This window comes from Xenopus laevis, chromosome 9_10L, assembly GCF_017654675.1.
Source record: "Xenopus laevis strain J_2021 chromosome 9_10L, Xenopus_laevis_v10.1, whole genome shotgun sequence".
NCBI lineage: Eukaryota > Metazoa > Chordata > Amphibia > Anura > Pipidae > Xenopus > Xenopus laevis.
In genome coordinates this window covers 52,830,466-52,852,838 of record NC_054387.1, presented here as the reverse complement: position 1 = coordinate 52,852,838, position 22,373 = coordinate 52,830,466, and the positions used below count along the sequence as shown (strand labels likewise).

The 22,373-nt window shown below is 37.5% G+C and overlaps 1 protein-coding gene across 2 annotated transcripts in view; it reads right to left on the bottom strand.

The window, feature by feature from the left end:
* The window catches only part of glp2r.L (glucagon-like peptide 2 receptor L homeolog), a 106,833-nt gene that overhangs the window by 13,104 nt on the left and 71,356 nt on the right, over positions 1-22,373 (bottom strand). For both annotated transcript variants that reach the window (XM_018235488.2, XM_041576210.1), the window contains exons 2-7: positions 21,584-21,680; positions 9,035-9,139; positions 6,140-6,261; positions 3,386-3,492; positions 2,456-2,612; positions 1,309-1,468 (exon numbers count right to left, since the gene is read on the bottom strand). In XM_018235488.2, the coding sequence (XP_018090977.1) occupies positions 1,309-1,468; positions 2,456-2,612; positions 3,386-3,492; positions 6,140-6,261; positions 9,035-9,139; positions 21,584-21,620 (688 nt within the window). In that variant the 5' untranslated portion in view covers positions 21,621-21,680. The remainder of the gene's footprint in view (positions 1-1,308; positions 1,469-2,455; positions 2,613-3,385; positions 3,493-6,139; positions 6,262-9,034; positions 9,140-21,583; positions 21,681-22,373) is intronic.

The following is a 22,373-nucleotide window of genomic DNA, read 5'->3' as shown; positions in this document are numbered from 1 at the left end:
CTTCTTCAGCTATTTCTTAGATGACTTTACTGTCTACACCAGTATATTTAAAAATACATTGTATTCAATATAAATATGAAAAGTTTTTATAACTCTTCGGACATGTTTGAACTTCAACAGAGTCACTTCAATTGTAGAAGAGAGAAACTCCAATCATTTTTAATTCAATAATTACATTAAACTACATACTCCCATCACTGTATTATATCAAACAAATTAACCTTTATACAGATTTTTGGGATTTATCCCAGACTCCAAGTTTTACACTCTAAAAAAAGTTTTAAAATTCCCATGTTGCTAATAATTCATGCATATATTTGTCACTTTGTTTGAGAGAGAATATTCTTAGAAGATAAAGAGGCTTTAAATGTCAAAGGCAAATAAGACCTCTAGTTCCATGTTTGCTTGGATTTTTGTATTTGACGCACACTATTAACTCAACTCAAACTATGAGACACTATTTAGTTTCTTGCCTCTTAATGATTGTTGCCATCCTTTCCCTAGCTGTTTTCCCTTGACTTTGTTGATTCGCAGCGAATTTCCGTGTTTCGCCGCCAGCAAATAAATTCACAAATCTCCTGTGAAAATTCGCCGGTGAAAAGTCAAAATTTCAGATTTTCACAATTTTTTAGTGAAAACCTTCAAATTTCATGATTTTTGAGTGAAATCCTTTAAATTTCATGATTTTTGAGTGAAATCCTTCAAATTTCAAATTTTTTTAGTGAAAACTTTCAAATTTCAAAATTTTTGATTGAAATCCTTCAAATTTCACGATTTTTGAGTGAAATCCTTCAAATTTCACGATTTTTGAGTGAAATCCTTCAAATTTCAGGATTTTTTTGTGAAAACCTACAAATTTCAAGATTTTTGAGTGAAATGTCCGATTTTCAAGATTTTTTTGTGAAATCCTTCACATTTCATGGTTTTTGAGTGGAATCCTTCTAATTTCACGATTTTTGCAAGAAAAGGTCAGATTTGTACGATTTTTTCATTCAACGTTTCAATTTCAAGATTTTTTCGGGAACTTTCCGATTTCACGATTTTTTGGGAATTTTTTTGCAGTTTTGTGAATTTTGCAGGAAATTTGCGAATTTTTCAGTGAAACGGGAGAAATTCGCCCATCACTAGTGGAGAGGCAAGAGTTTCTGCATCAATGTTATGATTGCAATAAATGCTTTCCTAATTCTTATTTTGCACTTCACCTTACAAACCACTGCTTAACTGTCCACCACTACAGTTGTTAGTTCAAAACAGCTTCTAGTCAAATTAAAAATATTTGTCTGCAGAAATAACCAGAAATATACTTACACCAGCCAATGAAAAGATATTTCAGCAGCAATCCCTTCTCTGAAAGCACTACGGTAACTAGGATCGTGTGGAGGTAAATGCCTTCTACAAAGAGCCAATAGTAATTTGCCCCCACGAAAAAATGCATGAGGACTTGAGCAACTCTGCACGAGGTAGTCATCTAAAAAAAAGGTAAGTGCTTGATTTCATGAGAATCTTAGTTAAGATATATTCAACACAAATAAATTAAACCCAGGATTTGTTTTGGGATTTGGCTAAAGTTTATGTACATGGGTTTAGTGGTTGAGAAAACATTCAGCAGGTGGAGGTTAAGATCAAAAAAGTGACTATTGAGATACTAATTAAAATGACAGTTCACCTCTGATGAAGTGCCAGAAAGAGGCATGAAACGCGTCAGGTGACCACACATGTCATAGAGTAGAAGTACATCTGTAATTGATGCCTGTCATTTTAATTAGTATCTCAATTAAGTCACTTTTTTATTTTAACCTCCACCTGCTGAATGTTTTCCCAACCACTAAACCCCAAATACATGATATTCACTGGAATGGAGACCAGTAAGAGGAGATTTCTATACAGTGTGGAGTGGGCACAATGGAGGAGTGACCTCACGGATGGGGACATGTGAGTTTCTTTTCTCTTTCAAGTTTTGGCTAAAGTTTAGCCAGCTTTTTAGCATTCAAAGAAACCGAATCTAAAACTATAGTATAAGAAGATTATAAATTCCTGACAGCCACAATTTTTTTTCCTATAGATTTTACTTTGGTCAAACTTGAACATGCAAATTAGGGTTCTGGTTAAGTTGGGCTGAACCCAGAAATTCTGCCACAACCCTAGACACAATTACACCTTGTTATGTACTGTATGCTTTCTTGATGTAGGATGTCCCAGACAACTTTTAGCTCTTATTTTCACTTGGCTGTGGCTAAGAAAAGAAAAACAAATTCCCTCAAAAAGCAAATGGGACCTTCCAATGCCCCCTTTTTTTAATAATCTAGTTTTATGTGAAGTGTTATTGAGGTTTTAAAAAAAAAAACTTAAAAGATGGGAAGAGGTTTTCTTGATTGAAGATGAAGCTAGAAAGAGCAGAGGATATTGGATATTGCAGGTATGAGCAAGGAATAGCAATAAATAACAGGCTATTTACCTCTGGCGTATAAAAGGACATCCAACCGATTTCATCCGTATACCTTTTTGAGAAAGTATTTTTGTTGACAATATTTTTTATGAGGACAGCCAACGCTTTCATGATAAAGGAAGCAAACAGGTTCATGTGGATATAATTTCTTGTACAATGAAGTTTTCTGTAGATTTGTAGAAAAAGAATAATTTACACAAATGTGTCATCAGCTGCACTTATATTGTCCCCATGATATATTGACCCCTGAGCAAGTCAAAAATGCTCTCCTATTTATCATGTCATTTTTCTCTAAATTATTTCCTTAATTATAGCCGAGAGTAGGGGAGTTATATTTATTGCCTGTTGTTGAAGAGGAAACTATAAAATGCTCACATAATTAGGATACACTAGTGATGGGCGAATTTGTCCCATTTGAAACGCAAATGTATTCGCCAGCAGCGAAACTCTGAAATTCAACGTGAATTTGCACCTGCGAATAAATTCGCCCATCAGTAGGATACACTGAATGATCTCCTTGGGATTTTTTTCAATTCCATATTTTTTTTTTTGAAGAATTTAAAATGATTAAGACAGACTAAACTGTTACCATTATAACTATAACATACAAAATATCTTACTTTACATACTTAGCTGATTGTTAGTATATACACAGAAGAAAGGTGTACATGGTGGGCTCAGAGGTGTTCTACTGTATAGCACATACTCTGGTACTGCAGAGCATCACACAATATCCAGACAAGGTACTGTGACAATAACATGCTCCATGCCTTTCCATATTAGCATATAGTCTGGAGTGTTACTCAACAATAACCTGACACAGGCCATGGTTTATAAAGCATCACTGGAGTTTCTTGTGTGAAGTAAAATTATTATGGCGACTTCATTTCTTTGTCATACTTTTATATTTCTGATTGTTTCACAGTTGTGAGTACCCACCTGAATATAATGAGAATAACAAGTGCCAGAACCAGTGCCCCAAGTGATATGGAAAATCCAACAGTATAAAAGATTTGTAGAGCAGAAATCAAGGCATATTCTTTTTCCTATAACAGGATGAGGAAAACCTATTTAATACGCAAAACCATATAATTATTTAAGTTAAGTCTAGATTTTTCCAAATGTAGAAGGGTCGTTTGTGCAGAATTCTTATACTCTTAATGGGACTATTTTAAGAATACCTTTGACTGATAAGGACGTGTGAGTACTTGCAGTTGACAAACTTGCCCCTAGAAAGACTCAGTCTAGAGTATAAAGTGCAGTTTTAGTCTGCACAAAAATGGCTTTAAGGAGGGTACAGAGAATTTAGCAATATGAATAAAGGCAATGAGGGATCATGTTTACAAAGATAAGATGACTGAGTTGGTCATGTTTCAGTTGGATAAAAAGAGCTTAAGAAAGGATTAAATTGCTATGCATCAATATGAGAAAGTAAAAGTTTGGGGAGCACCGCCCATCCAGCACAGAGGATGGTGTGCAGGGTCAAATAGTGATAATAGTTACAAGGAGAAAAAGAGCTGACCCACAAAACTGCACCCTCCCATCCATAACCACCAAGGCTTAAGTGAAGCAAACATTAAAGTAAAACTTAACTTTTAATAAATCCTTAAAATCAAGGTCTAGACAGCAACATTAAAAATAAAGGTTAGGTATAGGAGACTGATTGACTCGGCAACACCGGGTTCGAGTGCATCAATATGTAAGGGAACTGAACAATGAACTTTCAGCACCAAAGGAGGGCCTATATAGGAATTATAGGCAATAGCTTTCGGACATATTTCAGTATGACTTTTTTTCACTCTGGTCATAGTTATTGACTCAACTACAAGTTGAATTCAGATCTGTTTCTCTTGACTGTTCATATTCAGAGAACTGATCTTTTGAATACTAACTAAGACGTTTCATTAGTCTTACAGAGTGCTGTCCAACTTCTGTAGTTCCGAGGGCCAGAATTTTTCTGGCCAACGTGATGGAGGGAAGCAAGTGTTGACAGTTCCCTGTTTTTAAACCACAGCCACTTTAAACCCAAACACTTATTACCTCAATAAGTTTTAAGACCATATCCACATTAATGGTGGTAGCACAGCAAAAAAACAAATGATTGGTGCTCACTGCAGAGATATCACTCATCACTCATATGTGAAAAATGTAAGTCATATTAAAACATACCATTAAATCCACATTCCTCCTCCTGTGGATAACACAGCACCCCCCAGAAAAAAACCCTACTAGGCTCATGTCCCACAGAGAGAGTAGAGCAGGCAGAGTATGGCACACACAGGGAGCAAAGGGCAAGCAGAGTAGGGCTGTGAAAAATAGAGGTGTCACCGGTATGAACAATGCAGGGGGATTACAGTCTAAATTTGAGGTGAAAAAATGCACGGGCCAGTCAATCTGAAGACTGATACCTTTTAAAGCTTACACAAGGTAAGCAGTCACAGCAGGCAGACTTTCATGTGGTGGACACACAAGGGGGTTGCAGTCTGGATGAGACCTGCAGGCTGTCAGTTGGGCACATACATACATCTTAAGCTTAAGCAGGCAGTACTAACATTGGTATTGTTTTTCACCATAAAAGATAGAATAAGCACACCTCCAAATACATTCTACTTCCATGTATTTTGACTGTCTAGTTCTCCCAGTCCCAACAGAATCCAGATACACTGTAGAATTTCAACAAGCAAAGCATATAGGATCTTGGGATAACACAAGTTAGAAAGGCACATGGCTTATAGCCACATTTATTGTAGAAAAAGTGTTGCTATAAGCCTTGCATGTGTTGCCAAGTTCCTATATGATTTGCTTGTTAAAAGGGTTTTCACCCCTTACCCACCCTCACTGTTTTAGAGACGTAAATAAAATCTATGGCATAACGCCATGGTTGGGAAGTATGCACTGATGATGTAAGTAACCATTGTTTACATACAATTAGCTAATCAGCAGCCAATCATTACTAGTGACGAATTCTGATAAACTTATCATTCAGTGCTCAGGCAAAAGGCATCTGCTTAATTAGCCATGTTTTTCTAACATATGATCACATTTATATAATTATAATTCCTTCCATCACAGAAATTAGACATTAAAATCAGTTTATGTAGAGGTGCTTAAAACAGTACATTGCTAACAGAACTGTGCCTGTCACAAGTGGGACTATAATGTGTAAAAGGGAACAAAATATTGGATGGGCAGTTGGGCACACTTTTAGAAATGTAAGAAGATTTTCTAAAAATTGCAGATAGGTTAAAAAAAAAATAAGAATATGTAAAATTTAAAAACTTGCTCAAAGGTCTGGAAAAAAAGTCTTGCAATATGGGCTCACATTTTTACAGTCTACATATGGGTTTAAAATTCTTATAGTTTAAAATCTAATTTCAGACAACGCTCACATTATAAATCCTCCTGGCACATCCAGACTGTATACACAAACTGAAAGCAAGAATAAGTTAAACCACTGTCAGAAATTTTGAGGCCATGTCCAGACAATAGTCTTGAGTCTAGAATTCCCTCATGACTAGTAAGTCTAGGCACATAGATTTTTTCCCCTTTTTCATCTATAATTGCCTTACCTGATATCATTTTCTATGCCAAGTTTCTATTCTATATATCAGCATATTATCTGGGCCAACTATCCATCTACCACTGAAGTAATCCTAGAGAGATGGATGTTGGAGAGAAACAAGACAGACTCACAGTTGGTTTGAAGTGAGTATTTTCAGTACATTCCTTGTCATTCCGCCAAATGCTTGTTGAGTTTTCCAACCTTTGCCAAACTCCCTCGTCAGAACAGAATCTGTATACAAGACCGGCGCTTCCTAAAAGTAAACATGTCTTTTAAGATGAAAGGTCATCGCACACATTACATTCATCGTTTATCCTCCAAATGTTCCCTGCTTGTTTGCTTGTTCATAAAAGAAGAATTTGGTCATTTTATTTAACTGGAATTTCCAGCACGGCTTTTTTTTTTTTTTTTTTTTTTGCCTCAGTCACTGGAGTGACGTATAAAGTGTTCTGTACTCAGACTTTAAAGCAAATGACATTACACCCATTAAATTAAGGCTGCTGGTTTCAATTTGCCAGTGGGAAAGAATTCATAACAATACAATGAACACATAACAGAGGATCTCCCAGTGTCTAGCAAGAACTGGTTACTAATAAGCATAACTGTTCTCATTTTTATTACCCAATTTTTCTTGGTGAATTCTACATATACTTCTATCCTTCTATCCTACATATCCTTCTATCCTTTTAAATCAAAACAAAGTCAACCTACCTCCCATCCACAAATGTAACTAATTTATCAAAAAATCAGCTAGAAAAATCAGTGCGGGAAAAGCCTCTAAAAATTTCAAATTATACAACTTTTTTTCCTCTAAGGTCAGAACTCGATGGTGCAGCTCGAGTCGACACGTCGCCATGCGATGAAACGCATGTGGCGTGTCGGATGTCCTGGAGATGCAGGAAGGGAAGGAGAAATCGCCGGTAAGAACTACATTTATCTGCATGCTGCGTCTTTATCCGACAGTCTGATAAATGTAGTTCTTACCTACGATTTCTCATTCACTTCCTGTATCTTCAGGACATCTGACACGTCGCATGTATTTCATCGCATGGCTCAAGCCTCACCGTCGAGTTCTACCCTAAAAATTTGAATTTCTCCCTGAAAAACTCAACCAGAAAAAAACTGAGGCTTCATATATAGGCCCTTAAATGTAAAAATGTAAAATGTGCATGTGGTTGGTACTTTGGGGTAAGTCTGAATTCAGTTCACTTAGGGACAGATTTCTTAAGGTTCAAATGGTAAATTCAAATTAGAATTTTCATATTTGTTTGTGTCAAAACTCACAAATTCAAATTTAAAAGCACCAATTTAAGGGGCAGATTTATCAAGGGTCGAATTTCGAGGTGATGGGAGTTTTTTTTAAACTCTCATCACCTTGAAATACAAATAAAAAAAGACCAACCGAAATGTATTTTTAGAAAATCTAATTTTTTTAACTTCGGGTGAATAGGCTGTATTTGATTGTTCGATTCGAATTTGGATTTTATTTCATCAAATTCAAACCAAAGTATTTTCCAATAAAAAACTTTGTCAAAGTCCACCAAATGACTCCAAATAGGTTAGAAGGTTCCCCAAACAGCAATTCGGAAGCTTTTAGATGGCCAATAGTCAAAGTCAAATTTTTTAAACAAAGACAGTGCATGATACATTTCGATATTTAAATTTTCGAATTTTTTTCAAATACGATTCAAATTTGGACTATTCCCTAGTCGAAGTACACTAAAATTACCTCAAAATTCAATTTAAAAATTCAAATTTCCACTTCGACCCTTGATAAATCTGCCCCTAAATGTAAATTTGAATAGGAGATTTATCACATCTTGACCATGGAAACAATTCTCATTCGAATATGCGTCACCTAAAACCTGCAGAGTTCATTTACAAGACAATGGCAGAGGTCCGTTGAATCATTTGAATATGTTAATTGCCTTCCTGACATTCAAGTTTTTTTTCTAGAGGAAAATTTGAATTGAATTCGGTTTGAATTTGATTAGAATTTTCGGGTTGGGACTATTTCAACAAATATTAGAAGTTCGAGTTTTTTAATAAATAACCTTCCATTCGAGCTGTGAATACATTCAAATTTATAAGCATAAAATAAAATTCACATGAATTTGAAATTCGACCTTTGATAACCCCCATAATGTATTAAACATATGTAAATTTAGCAATATATATTATGTTTCACAATGTTCTATAATTACGCTAAGCTCTGCAGCTCCCTCTGCTGGGAGCCTTTTTCTGTCACGTGCCCAAAATTGAACATAGAAATTAGGCATCTTGAAGACTGAACAAATGGGGGGGGTGCTGATTTACCAAAATGTGAGATTAGAGATCACCACAGAAAGATTTACTTACTTTCCAATCATTAACATGGGATTTTTGAAGTGTATTTATCAATGGGTGAAATATGCAGTTCACCATTTAAAAAATACGCTTCTAAAAATCCAATAGGAATGAATAGAAAGTGGGTGAGTTTTTTGTAGTGAGCTTTAATTTCACACTAATAATTCTGACCCTTAAAGCACATTTAGTTTTTATCCAAATTTCAGCATTTTTTTCTGTTCCTATTTAAATTTACAAATTTTGTGCAACAGAGACTTATTTAGATAGATACTGTATTGTTTTGTGAAAAAATACAAGGTTTAAGCCTTGAGTTCCCTTTGTAAATCTCTGCAGAAATGATCAATCACTGCATGCCAGGTATCTCTATAAATTATACAGACAACGGTTCTAAACTTTTATTGTTGGTTTGGGAATAGTCGTTAAACTTTATGGCCACATTGTAGAACGAAATCTATAATTTTTAAAGGCAACAATTGTTATTATTCTTTTATGGAAGATTTTAATACTTTTTCTTTATGAAAAAATTGTAACTTTATTTAAATGAAACATGAATGCTACTGGCAGTGCAATGCAAAACTTGTAATAAAGTCAGTGTTCCCGCTTGTCTAAATTTATCTTGTATGTATAGCAATCCTGTCATTTGAGTCATAGCTGGTTTTTCTTATGTGGTCACCCTGTACCTGGCTGAATCCAAGGGAGATACCAGGGACATGGAACAGATACATTTCCAGGACGAGAGTGAGGCCAGCAGACAAATTGATCAAATGTTCCATTGCAATGAACACCTAGAAGAAAGCCAACAGGAGTCAATAGCAGAGAAACAACCTTCTATATTAATAGAATAAATAACATGAGAATCTATGTTTGGGCTAGATAATTACTATGGGGCCGATGCATCAAGGGTCGAATATCGTGGGTTAATTAACCCTCGATATTCGACTGGGAATGAAAATCCTTCGACGTCGAATATCGAAGTCGAAGGATTTTGCGCAAAAAGTTTGATCGAAGGATTATTCCTTCAATCGAACGATTAAATCCTTAGAATCGAACGATTCTAAGGATTTTAATCCAACGATCGAAGGATTATCCTTCGACCAAAACAACGTAGCCAAGCCTACGGGGACCTTCCCCATAGGCTAACATTGGGTTCGTTAGCTTTTAGGTGGCGAACTAGGGGGTCGAAGTTTTTTCTTAAAGAGATAGTACTTCGACTATCGAATGGTCAAATGATTTTTAGTTTGAATCCTTCGATTCGAAGTCGTAGTCGAAATTCGAAGTAGCCCATTCGATGGTCGAAGTAGCCCAAAAAACACTTCGAAATTCGAAGTTTTTTTTACTTCTATTCCTTCACTGGAGTTAATGAATTGGCCCCTATATGTGAGGGTAGTAAGCAACGTTCCCTCTAAGTTGCGCGCTCATGTGCCCACACTAACCGGATCTGGCAACTCCCACCTGGCGCACTCCCCTGTTTATAGACCTGCGCCATGCTGTAACATCACAGAAAGGGCTGCGGCACACCGGTGCAAGTATATGAAAAAAGTGTGCGGGAGGCTGAAGTCAGGCAATAGAAGGCCCAAGATCATCATGGGGAAGACAGCCTGAACCTTGCCCGACCCGCTAGTGCTGTGGACTGGCCTGCACATCACTAGCACACATCCAAATTTTAAAGCCAGCACACAACAAGTTAAGGTGTGCACAAAAAATGTTGCACAAAAATAATTGTATTTATTCTAACCTGAGCACACAGTTTTTAAAATACAAACACAAGTTTTAAATGTGTACACAAAATACTTTTTTGTGCACATTGGCATGAAAGGATTCGAGGAAACATTGCCTAGTATCACTGCCTACTCATCCCAGCTCTCTTACTCCCTCTCCAACCAACTGTACCTATTGCAACTACATACACCTCTTTTACTACATCTCCAATCAGCTGTACCAAGTGTCACCACCTACAGCTATGCAAGCTCTTTTTACCTACACCTAAACCCAACTCTTTTACACCCTCTCCAACCAGCTGTACATAGTGCTACAACCTATACCTTATTCAAACTCTTTTATACCCTCTTCAATCAGCTGTACCTAGTATTACAGCCTACACTTAATCCCAACTCTACTATATATTCTCCAAGCAGCTGTACTTAGGGGCAGATTTAGCAAGGGTCGAATTTCAAAGCAAAAAATACTTCCAAATTCGACCATCGAGTTAAAATACTTCGAATATCCAAGTCAAAGGATTTTTTACAGAATTTGGCCATGGAACGATCAAAGTAATCAAACGATTCAAACGATTTTAGCGTACGATCGACTGATTTTACTTCGATGTGTGAAGACTTAGAAAATGGTTGTAGAAGGTCCCCATAGGCTAACATAGCCCTTCGGCAGGTTTAATTTGGCGAAGTATTAAAGAGACAGTACTTAGTTTATCGAACTTTCAAGTGCTCCTTAAAGACCCATCTGTTTAAAGAGGCTTATTCGATGTACCTTAATTAATCATTGCTGTATCAAAAATGACAAAGTGTTTATATAATCCTAATGTCTCAATTGTACCCTAACCTTTTGTTTGTAAACTCTAATCTCTAGGTCCTTCTAACCCCATTGTATTCTGTAATCCTTGTTTTTTATCCACCATTTATTCCCTGTTTGCTATAACTGCAGTAAAGCACTGCGTATCTTGACAGCGCTATATAAATAAATGATGATGATGATGATATTCAAATGATTTTTACTTCGAATTGAAGTCGGAGTAAATTCGAAGTCGTAGTGTCCTATTCGAAGGTCGAAGTATCCAAAAAATGACTTTGAATTTCGAATTTTTTACTTCGAAAATTACCTCGAATTCACTTCGACCCTTGATAAATCTGCCCCTTAATGTCACTACCTACACTTCATTCCAACTCTCTTACACCTAGCTGTAACTAGAAAAGACAATTTCCCTTGGGCACTTAGCATCAAAAGGGTAGGCAAAACATAGATTAAAGTACATAAAACATATCACAAGTATATGTTTATTAACATGTTATTCAGCAAATAAATAATCCACTGTGGTAGAAGGGATAGGGGGAATTGCAAGTCAAGAACAACTGGAAGACTGCAAGTTGCATATCCTTGATTCATGTAAATCTTCCCATTTAGACATTGCTTAGTTTTGTTCTCTGTTTATAGACTCCAGTTTTAGAGCAGAAGTTCCCAAATGGCCCCAAAGCAGTCAGATTAGTGTCCATTAAGACTATATTTTCATACATTTATAAGCCTGCATTTAGCTAATAGGGAGATAATGAGAGTTTTGGAATGCAAATGGGGCTTGGACCACAAATATTTTAAAAAGTTAATTACTTATTTACCATGGACTGTATTATACAATTGTTAAAAATGTATATGTTACATGCAGATCTGTGGATATACTATCAGAAATAAACCAGTGTTTATTGCTCTCCTAAGCCCTAATGCATTACATTGAAAATAAGGACGAGTCGTCTTTGTCTCTTCCCTGTCTGAATGTAACATTTCAACTAGACAGGCTGCTGCTAAGAAAAATGGATAGACCTTGGTCCACTTGGAAAATAAAAGCCAAAACTGTCCCACAACTCTTTAGCCAACAAATAACACTGATCTGTAGAATGAATTAAAGACCCATAAATATAGATATTTTTTTCTCTAAAATAATTTATTGCAGAGAAACTAGACCAGATGTCTGAACAGATGTCTGAACTGTATTTTATGAATTGTGTAAACTAAAAAAAAAGATGATTGTGTGCATTAAAACATCAAGAGCATATATATCTAACAATTGATAAAAAATTGTAAAAAATTGGGATAAAATGCAGTCCTGACATTTCCCATGGTTTTTTTTTTTTTGTAGTTTTTGTAATTCTGTGGTCATGTTTTATAAAAAAAAAACATTGCCTCAAGCGGCAGTGAGTGCGCAGTTACCAGGGGCGGTAAAAGCCCCCTCTGGTATCCTTACAAGGTGAATTTCTGTTTTTTAAAACTGAATTTTCAGCTTCGCTAGTGCAGAGAGCACTATAGAACTCATTGCACTAGCGATCTGGCACCCCTTTGACCTGCTCCGACACTAAGTTTTAAGCACGGAGCGGGATTGGGGGCAACAAAGGCAGGATCACCATAAAGGACTTTACTTTAAGTTTTTATATACAATGCCAGCAACCCAACTTCCCTTGGAGCTAAAGTACTTTAGGCCAGGACTGGGTATTTGGGTGTCTGTACTCCCCAAAATACCATGTTTTTAAATGTCAGAATAAATGTCAGAATAAAGTATGAACATAACACAAAAATTAAAGCATGAAAAGAAAACAAGCAAGAAACAATTTGTCTTTGAGCTTAGCAAAAAGATAGAATTGCAGTTTTAACACAGGAGAACACAAGAAAAAGTGAATGCAATTCTGACTGTCCCGTTAAATGGGAGTTATTATTTTTTTAAATATGTTATTGATATTAAAATACTGTTAATATTAAATTGTTATTCAAGCTAAGAGGGGTTATTTACAATTTTAAATATTTTAAAAATATTTTATTATTATGAAACTATTATAACCTTATTAAAATATTTTTTAAATATTTTAAACATTCAAAATGAAATTCACCCAACTATAGCAGTTGCTTTCCAAACCAAGTGAGAAAAAAAAAATCCTAAAAGTAATAAAATTGCATAATGAAGTCATTGTCTACATCATAATATCTTGCATTTCATTTCTTTTCTTCTTTTTTTTGTGTGAATGTTCTATAGATCTATTCGATCTATTTATTCATCATAAAAAATATGCCAGGTTCCATTCTAAGTCAGCTTCTCAACTTCTAGAAGCATATTTACATTAACAATGCTTGTGCAGAATATTTTAGGGACATAGAAATTCCTTGCACGCACAATGCCCGGCCAAAAATGGAAGCGTAGGGATTGTTTGTGCATTGGAGAGGAACCTTTTGTTTTACTGAGGGGTAAACAGATTGTTAAATAAATGAGGGGATTATCATCTGTCAGAGTGATGCACTTTATACAAACACCAGCAAAGCACCTTTCCATGTATAAATCAGCACAGGGATGAGATCTTGGAGTGCTAATTTATTCCTTTAATGAGTATTCTCCCATAGTGACTCTTTGTATCAACACAGAGAAATATTAATATGAGTCGCATACTGAAAGAGCGGAATTGAACTTCTCAGCCAGTTCAGATATCCGGTACCAACTTTCCATTTGAAACTCACCATAGAATTAAGCTAAAATTGCTATACCTTTATGTTTGGGGTTCTGTACCAGCCCTAGCAGTGAAAATCCCATTTTTCTAATCTTATTAGGCCATTTTGTGTGTGTCAATGACACCACACATGCTCAGTGTACGCATCATAAATTACCTTCAAAAGTTAGAAAACGAAAGTAGAGAAAAAGCAAGAAAAATTATTCTGTAAATGTCTAGAATACAAGTATTTCTCAGTACAGAGTTTAGCATTTGAATAAGTTCATTATTCATGCAGTAAAATAGCATGTCCCTACTCATATCATGCGGCCATGCAGAAAATTCCCACTATATTTGTTGTTTATTTTTTACAAATGAAATGAAATGTGCATTGGTTTGAATGGCTTCCATTCCCATCAATTATCTTTTAATAATACATTTCTATCTCAGACAGTGGCATAACTATAGCTGGGGGGCTAGATGGGGCCAACTCTGTCCCACTATTCACTCTTTGCCTGACTGCACCTGTGGGCCCCCACGACCCGAAGTTTTGCCTGTTTTATCAGAGGCAGCAATTCACAGAGCTGTGCGTATCAGAGTGAAGGCTGGAATGCACAGACGTAAGCAGAGGCCAGTACTCACAATATTTATAGTCTGTTTTCTAAAAGGCTAGATAAGACCAAGCTGTTTGCAGATAAGGATTCTTTATCCTCAAGGAATCTGCAGGGGAAATAGTGCATAGAGATGTAGGGAAATAGTGCATAGAGATGTACAAGTATACATGTTTATGCTTTCTTGTAGAGAATGTGGTTACTACCTGTAAGATCACCAGGCCCTGATTTGTGGGCAGGCCACAAAGGCCCGGGCCTAGGAAGGCAAACTGCTGGGGATGGCATGCTGCCAACTAGCCACATCTGAACTGAGGACTGGGTGGGAGATTTTGACATTTGTTTACTTCTCCTGCCATGTGTCCATGTGAGCGGGTCAGGAAGAGGCAGGCCAGGAGTAGGGAGGTGTGTGAATGGGTAGGGACAGGAGGAGTGTGCAAGCAGGTCGGGTACAGGTGGGGGAGAGCAGGGCAGGAGGTGAAGCGGCCTAGCGGCACACCATTTTTAAATCCAGCCTTGAAGATAAAGCTTAAGTAGCAAGATGTCTACAGCCTGGTTTCCTGTAGGTGGCTTGGTGAAACAAAGACCCCTGTATTATCTTACTGAAAAATTACAAGTGTAATATGATTGGACACTGGACCAGTATTACTGGACTGACAAATATACAATGATATCTGCTCACTAAAATGACTTCAGAATGACTTATCTGTTTGATGAGCAGTAGCCTTGGCTATATTTCAAGCCTAGGCTCTGCCTCTTTCTGCTCTTGTTAAATTAAGGTCTCATTTTCCCTTATCAGCAAGCTTCCTCCTCCAGACACACGGGGTGGACCCTTTTGCCCTGTCTCCTTCACACTTTTGAATATTGTAATGGTACCAACTGCTATCAACATGCAAGATGTCTACCTCCATTTATGTAGGAAGGTGAGTGCTGATTACATGCACCTTCTCCCTTGCACAAACGTTATAACCAACAGAGGGTAAGGTTCTTTCACAGTGTCTCTGTGCAACTGAAAAACTCTAAACATGAGGAGTAATTTTGTGCACATTGTATAGCTCTATAAATGAGCCTTGTACTGTACATTCCGCTCTCAAACACTGAAACAAGAGCTGCCTGATGTGTGTATGTTATTGCTGAAGCATGGATATTGGAAAATGGCTTTTTAATTTAGTTCCTGACATGCAGATATTTGGCGTGTGATGGATTTTCAACTGATTGTTTATCAAGAGCCTGATAAACAAGAGACTAATCCGCCATATTGGCTTGTTTTCGTGCAGAAACTCAAGAGGGATTTTTTTGAGCTTTGCCTCTGTAATTAGATGCTGTCAGAATATAAAACATGCTATTTACATAGTGTACTCTTGTGCAGACTAAGTCTGATTCATACAATTTAGTCAGTTTTCGACCAATTACATCATCTGTACGTGTGATCTCCTGAAACCTCTGGTGTTCTGGTTGACTGGCCAAATGAAAATCTGTATCAGACATGATCCCGTGTACTTCTCAATATCTAGCTGGATCCATACAAGCAGTTCAGTATTAAATATGGTTTGACCAAACATTTAGGCAGGATAGCTACATTTCCACCAAAGTCCTAAATGCACACACACACTCAGGAGAGCCTTACTACAACAGATTGTGAACAGTTATTGTTGTGAATTGACTGGGGAGTGTTGAGTACAGGTCAACCAAACATTTAAATGCAGGAAGCCCCAATTTCTACCTAATTTCCCAAAATGCTCAATCTACACACCAGCCCCATCCAGAAACAGAGCTTGTCTGTCTACAGAAGATAATAAACAGTTACTGTTGTGAATTGACTGGGATACATGGCTGCTGTTCAACTATATCAGTAATGCAAATTGTTGTGGAACAAATCCAGGGCAGCAAACTCAACTGCAATATTCTTTATTGGGAAGCAGAGTTACACAACATGTTTCGGGCTATGCCTTTTGTCAAGTGTAAAGGGTTTACAATTGACAAAGGGCATAGCCCAAAACATGTTGTGTAACTCTGCTTCCCAATAAAGAATATTGCAGTTGAGTTTGCTGCCCTGGATTTGTTCCACAACAACTGATTGATTTGGGATATTGTACACAGGATAACCTGTGGAATTAAACCAACAAGGACTTTTGGTGAGCCGCACTTATTCCCTTATTTGCTGTTCAACACTGTGAACATGTCTCATTTAAAGTTCAAAGTCTGAAAGGCTAGACTCAGGAATTTCCAACATTTTATTACCCATAAGCAAGTCCTGTAATTGGCTGTATGTAGACCATTAGCCTGCAGGAAACAAGAGTCTTGTTTTGAACTAAACACCAACGGTGAGTAACATGTCTCTTGAACCACTAGTTGGGAATCACCGGGCTAGTAAAGTCAAAAGAATTGCTGTCTTTCCGGGGTTATTCATTGTCAACATGTCTCTGTTATTTGTAATCATGTTAAAGGAATTGTTCAGGGTAAAAATAAAAACAGGGTAAACAGATTGTATGTGCAAAATAAAAAATGTTTCTAATATAGTTAGTTAGCCAAAAATGTAATGTATAAAGGCTGGAGTGACTGTATGTGTAACATAACATAACAGAACACAACTTCCTGCTTTTCAGCTCTCTTGGTTTCCATTGATTGGTTGCCAGGCAGTAATCAATCAGTGACTTGAGGGGGGCACATGGGTCATAACTGTTTGCTTTTGAATCTGAGCAGAATGCTGAGGATCAATTGCAAGCTCCCAGAACAGTTGTGTCCCATGTGCCCCCCCTTCAAGTCGCAAATTCAGAGTTAGAGAGCTGAAAAGCAGGAAGTAGTGTTCTGTTCTGATATGTTAGACATCCAGTCACTCCAGCCTTTATATATTACATTTTTGCCTAACTATATTAGAAACATTTTTTATTTTGCATATACAATCTATTTACCCAGTTTTTATTTGTACACTGAACTGTTCCTTTAATATGCAAAATGACTAAACACAATGGTAATAACACCCCTTCAACTCAAGTATTTGCTGCCTTCTAATACTTGTTTTTCTTTGCACAAGGACAATTTGTCTCACACTGAATAAAAATGTGCCTTTTATAAAACAATGAGGCTGGGAGATCTGCCATGCAAAATAAGTAGCATTTGGCATTTGCTTTTCCCTAGTCCTCTCTTTTGTACTGCTCCCACTCAGACAGGTGCTCCATGAGATTTTTTGCTAAAGATATGTAGTGTTTATTCCAGAATGGTATTACTGACTCATTAGTTCTTAATGTATTCTAGCTAGCCAATTCCCAAAAGATTTTAGACACGACAAATCAATGGAAGCCATGAGCAACATTGGAGTCATGATCGATCAGACACTGCAGGGTAGAATTTAGCATAAGTACGGATGGTATCATTGGCTGGTCTTTGACCAGCAAAGGAAAAAGAAAGACCCACTTGAGATACATTTGTTCTTTATCGTAGATCCTAAGATAACCATGACATACTCTAATGTACCTCTCCTGTTTGATCATGCCATACAATGTTAAACTTGTACATCAATCTTTTAAGGATAATTTAAATCCCCATAGGACTACATTTGTCATCAATTGTTTTTGGGAAATGTGAACCTTTCTTCTCCCACAGGGTTACAGTTGCACATAGAGAACTTTGTTGGAAAGAAGGTATGGACAGGGTTTACCAAAAACATTTTAAGCATAAAGCAAATATCACTCACCAAAATAGAAACGTGGCCCAGGTGCTCCAGCCCCAGGCCCTCAGGGAAGAGGACAATCTGTATCCAAAAGCGTAAATGTTGGTGCAGGGCACACTGGCAAACTCACGTATTGATCAGACAAAAAAGTAGTAGATAAAAAATTGAAAGCTTTATTATATAGACATCTCTCGCCTTACGCTTATGCCTATGATTAAGTGTCCTAGTGACACGAAACGCGTCAAGCTTTCAATTTTTTATCTACTACTTTTTGGTGTGATCAATACATGAGTTTGCCAGTGTGCCCTGCACCAACATTTACGCTTTTGTATATGGACAGAGTTTTTGAACAAAGTGCTACTTTGTGGTCCAACGTTATTTTGAGTGGACTGCAAATAGGTTGGTTGCATTGGTAGGTTGGTTTTGTAAACAAATGTATGTGGCAATAAAATATCAAAATAAGTTGGCTTTTTTTCCTTTTTCAGTGAAGGTTTCTGCACCCAATGTTGGCTATACATGGTCACATAGAGCATCTCACTATAATTAGGCTGCTTGATTTGGGACTAGTACAATAAAAACATTTTATACAGTAAAATATCATAACTGTATGGTAATATATGGTAAAGGCAGAGGTTTCAAAAGCATCCATAAAGGAAACACCATATTTTTTATGCTGAATGTGCTAGAGGAGGAAATAGCTGGAACAGCCATATCATTGTGATCTTCTAAAGCTTTATAACTACATACACATATTGGCAAGAACAGCCTCAGATACCCGCACTTCAGACATTAAACAGAATATCTATCGAAAGAAAATAGAACAGCCGCACACCCTTAACATGATACACCTGGTGCTCAGTATTAGAGGATCCGGCAACCTCCTAACAATTAGGAAAGATACTGTCATACAAGACATGAAGTTGCAGGGAACACCCTTGCTTTTTTAATTTGCAGAAATGCAAAGTTTCGGGGCCACGCCCCTTTGTCAAGCATGGGTGTTTCCTGCAACTTCATGCCTTGTGTGCCGGTATCAGGTCCGGACTGAGAATTAAAATAGGCCCTGGCATTTCAGGTACACAGAGGCTCAATCAGCCCACACTGAGGCCCAAACAGCCCCCACCAGCCCACTAAACACTGACTTTCTATGGCACCTTATAGCAGCCCCTCTGGCATTTGCCAGAACCCACAGATTGCCAGTCCGGGCCTGGCCGGTATCTTTCCTAATTATTAAACAGAATGTGACATATAAAGAAGTTCAATTTCTTTAAATTAGGGATGCACCGAATCCAGGATTCGGTTCGGGATTCGGCCAGGATTCGGCCTTTTTCAGCAGGATTCGGATTCGGCCGAATCCTTCTGCCCGGCCGAACCGAATCCTAATTTGCATATGCAAATTAGGGGTGGGAGGGAAATTGCGTGACTTTTTGTCAGAAAACAAGGAAGTAAAAACTGTTTTCCCCTTCCCACCCCTAATTTGCATATGCAAATTAGGGTTCGGATTCGGTTCGGTATTCGGCCGAATCCTTCGTGAAGGATTCGGGGGTTCGGCCGAATCCAAAAAAGTGGATTCGGTGCATCCCTACTTTAAATACAATACACTGTACATTTTGAAGCCCTGGAATACAAAAAGTGTAAGGAGGTATACATTGGCTGTATGTTCATAGACCCCAATCTCACTGAGCAAAGGAAAATGACAGCCAGAATTGATCATATGAAAGATGAAAAGATTGATGTGGTTTTTGATCCAGCGCTGTCTTTGAGGGGAGAGGGGCAGCAAGACTTAATAGTGGTAGTAATATTATCATGTGTACAGGTTACCACCAATGTATAATAATATAACACGTAGAGGCAATGACCATTCCAACATAAAGAAATCAATTTAGTTCATTACTCTCATTACATAGAAGGCAGAAATGCAGCATAGCTAATGGCTATAAGGGAACGATCTGTGTCTGTCTACAATATTGCTTTAGGAGACCTCTGGCTATACCTACATGGGAAAAAATACCTTTATACATAAAAATGTACCTTGAAAATGCAGTGAAGGAAGAAAATGAATTATAATGTGCATTTGGAAGATTTTCAGACACAGGATAACAAAGACAAATGCCTGGAGAAGGTCATTAGAAATGTGTACATAAGCTTAATCCTGGGGTTTTAGAACATGTCAGAGATACAGGTAGTGGAGAATGAGTCTAGAGAACAGGATTCAAGCAATTGTTTGTCACTGAAGGATGAGGTGCGTAGAGATAGAGAACTGCGGCAGACCGAATAGTGGGAGACAAAGATCTATGTGATAATAAGCAGGCACAAGAAACTTCAACATTAAAAGAGTCATGAAAACTGTTACTGTGGAAATAGTGGAGTGTAAAAAGAAAGGTGGACACATCACTTATTATGGGAACAGAACCAGAACGCAAAAATGTTAAATCCTCTAAGTTCATGGTAAGTTTGAGCTGTTTTATGTTTATAGCCAGAATCCTCCCTTGCAGTTGGTATAGTCTCTTATGAGACTATAGGAGGATTAAGTACAAAGAATCTGTAGTTGGATTGCTTTCTGCAAAATAAGATGGCCCGTAGGTGAGACATAACAGGGTAGATCAGCTTCACCTTGACCTCGATACATTTCTAAATAAGGGATAAATTTAAGCAGTAACGTAACTAGAGGGGGGCGTGCCCTGGTGCAGGACGCGCAGCCGGGCCCCCTCCGTACGCCCGGAACTGCGCGGGATTCATTGTGCGCGAGCTGCCGGGGGGCCCTGAGGGGGTGCGGGCCCTGGTCCAATCGCACCCCCTGCTCCCCCGGTAGTTACACCACTGATTATAAGCAATACAATTGGGATATAAATAATATGCTAGGGATTATGTCCAGTAAGAGTCATTGCTGTGACCTTGACATCCTGCAGGTGGGAGAATGCATAAGCATACATATGTATAAGATGTTATGTGTTATGCTCAAAGAGGTCAGGTTTGTGGTGGGGTTGCTTTGGGGAAGGAGAGAACTAGGTGAAGAGATAATCTACTTCTCAGAACATTCACCTCCTTCTTTAATATACTGTAGATATATTTTTACATCCTATCACTTTATTGCAACCAAAGTATAAGATAAAAGTGGGTTTGTGGATATCAACAACTTGGATATTTGTAAAGCAAAGGCATGATTTGTCTGAATGTTTGGATAAACACAGTGTCAGATTGCTAATCTATGACTTTATCTACAGTAATGTTTTAGGCAAAGAATAATATTTTGACAAAATACAAAAAAAGATTGGCATGAAAGCAAGTTCCCAACCAAATCTAAATTGTGCAATGGGATTTCTGCTGTTTATTTAGAATTTAAAGTGAGTTTAATTCAAGATTAATTGTAATAACACTTTATGATCAGAAAGAGAAAGGGAACATAATGGCCCATCATTGTAGACTCTGCAGCTATGAGAGGGCAGGGTTAGGGTAAGAGGTTTAAGAAATGTCAAAGATGATAGAGACAGGCTTACTATGATTTCCCTGATCCACTTATCCAACACGCTGTCTTAGTGGCCAAGATTTCTTTATGGACAAGCCCAAATCAGTTGATAGGGGACAGGTTAAACATAATTTGGCTTGAGGGGTTCCTTCCTGCTCTCTAAATATCAGTATGTTATGTATTGTCCTCACTTATAAAACATGACATATACAAATAGAATTATTGGTAAGGGTATGAAGTCTCTAACAAGTTCTTGTGATGTTAGGGAATTATCTCTTATCAACCATAGCTCTGACCAGTTAGCAGGCCCCTCTCAACTTCCAGCCGTTTCATGCAGTCTTGTTTATACTGAGACCATGTCTTCAAAGTGTCCTCCAGCAGAGACCCCCTGACCTGCAACACAGAAAATATCTTTTAAGAGACAAACTCAGGAATGTCAGGAGGCTAATTACTGAGTTGTGACTCTGAATCTTCATGGGCTGAATGTAAATAAAAGCTTGTTATAATGGATTAGTTGAAATGAAAACTTGGAGTAGAAAGTAGAAAGAAGAAAAAGCTATTTTAGCCTTGTTTCCCTGTGGAACAGAAGAGATTATGTGTGCAATTTAGTGTGGATTATACACATAGGTTAAAAAAAATCAGAGTTAGCACGATCCTCTTTCCTGTACATCCATTAGGACAGGGGTCAGCAAACTATCAAAAGAGCCATTTTGCCCCCTCTTCCACTAAAGAAAAATAGTCTGGAGCCGGAATACATAAAACAGTTTATAAACTTTAATTTATTTTTTTTAAACTATAATTGTTACAGAATACAACAAACAAAAGTGCAGTGTGTATGTGTAGGCCTACTTTGAATTAAATAAAACACTGAATAGCCCTATTAAATGCTAGTGTTCTCATCGGTTTAATGTGATTTCTGTTTCTGAAGCTCTATGCTTATCTTCCCTCTCTTGTCTTGAGTATGTGACCACGGTAAGGACCATGAGGAATCTTGCTGTGGCTCGGTCTTGACTGTCACTCCTGGGACTTCTATACAGCCCTCACACCTGCTGGCGGCTTCCTGAATGTGCGACTGCTGTAAAGCTA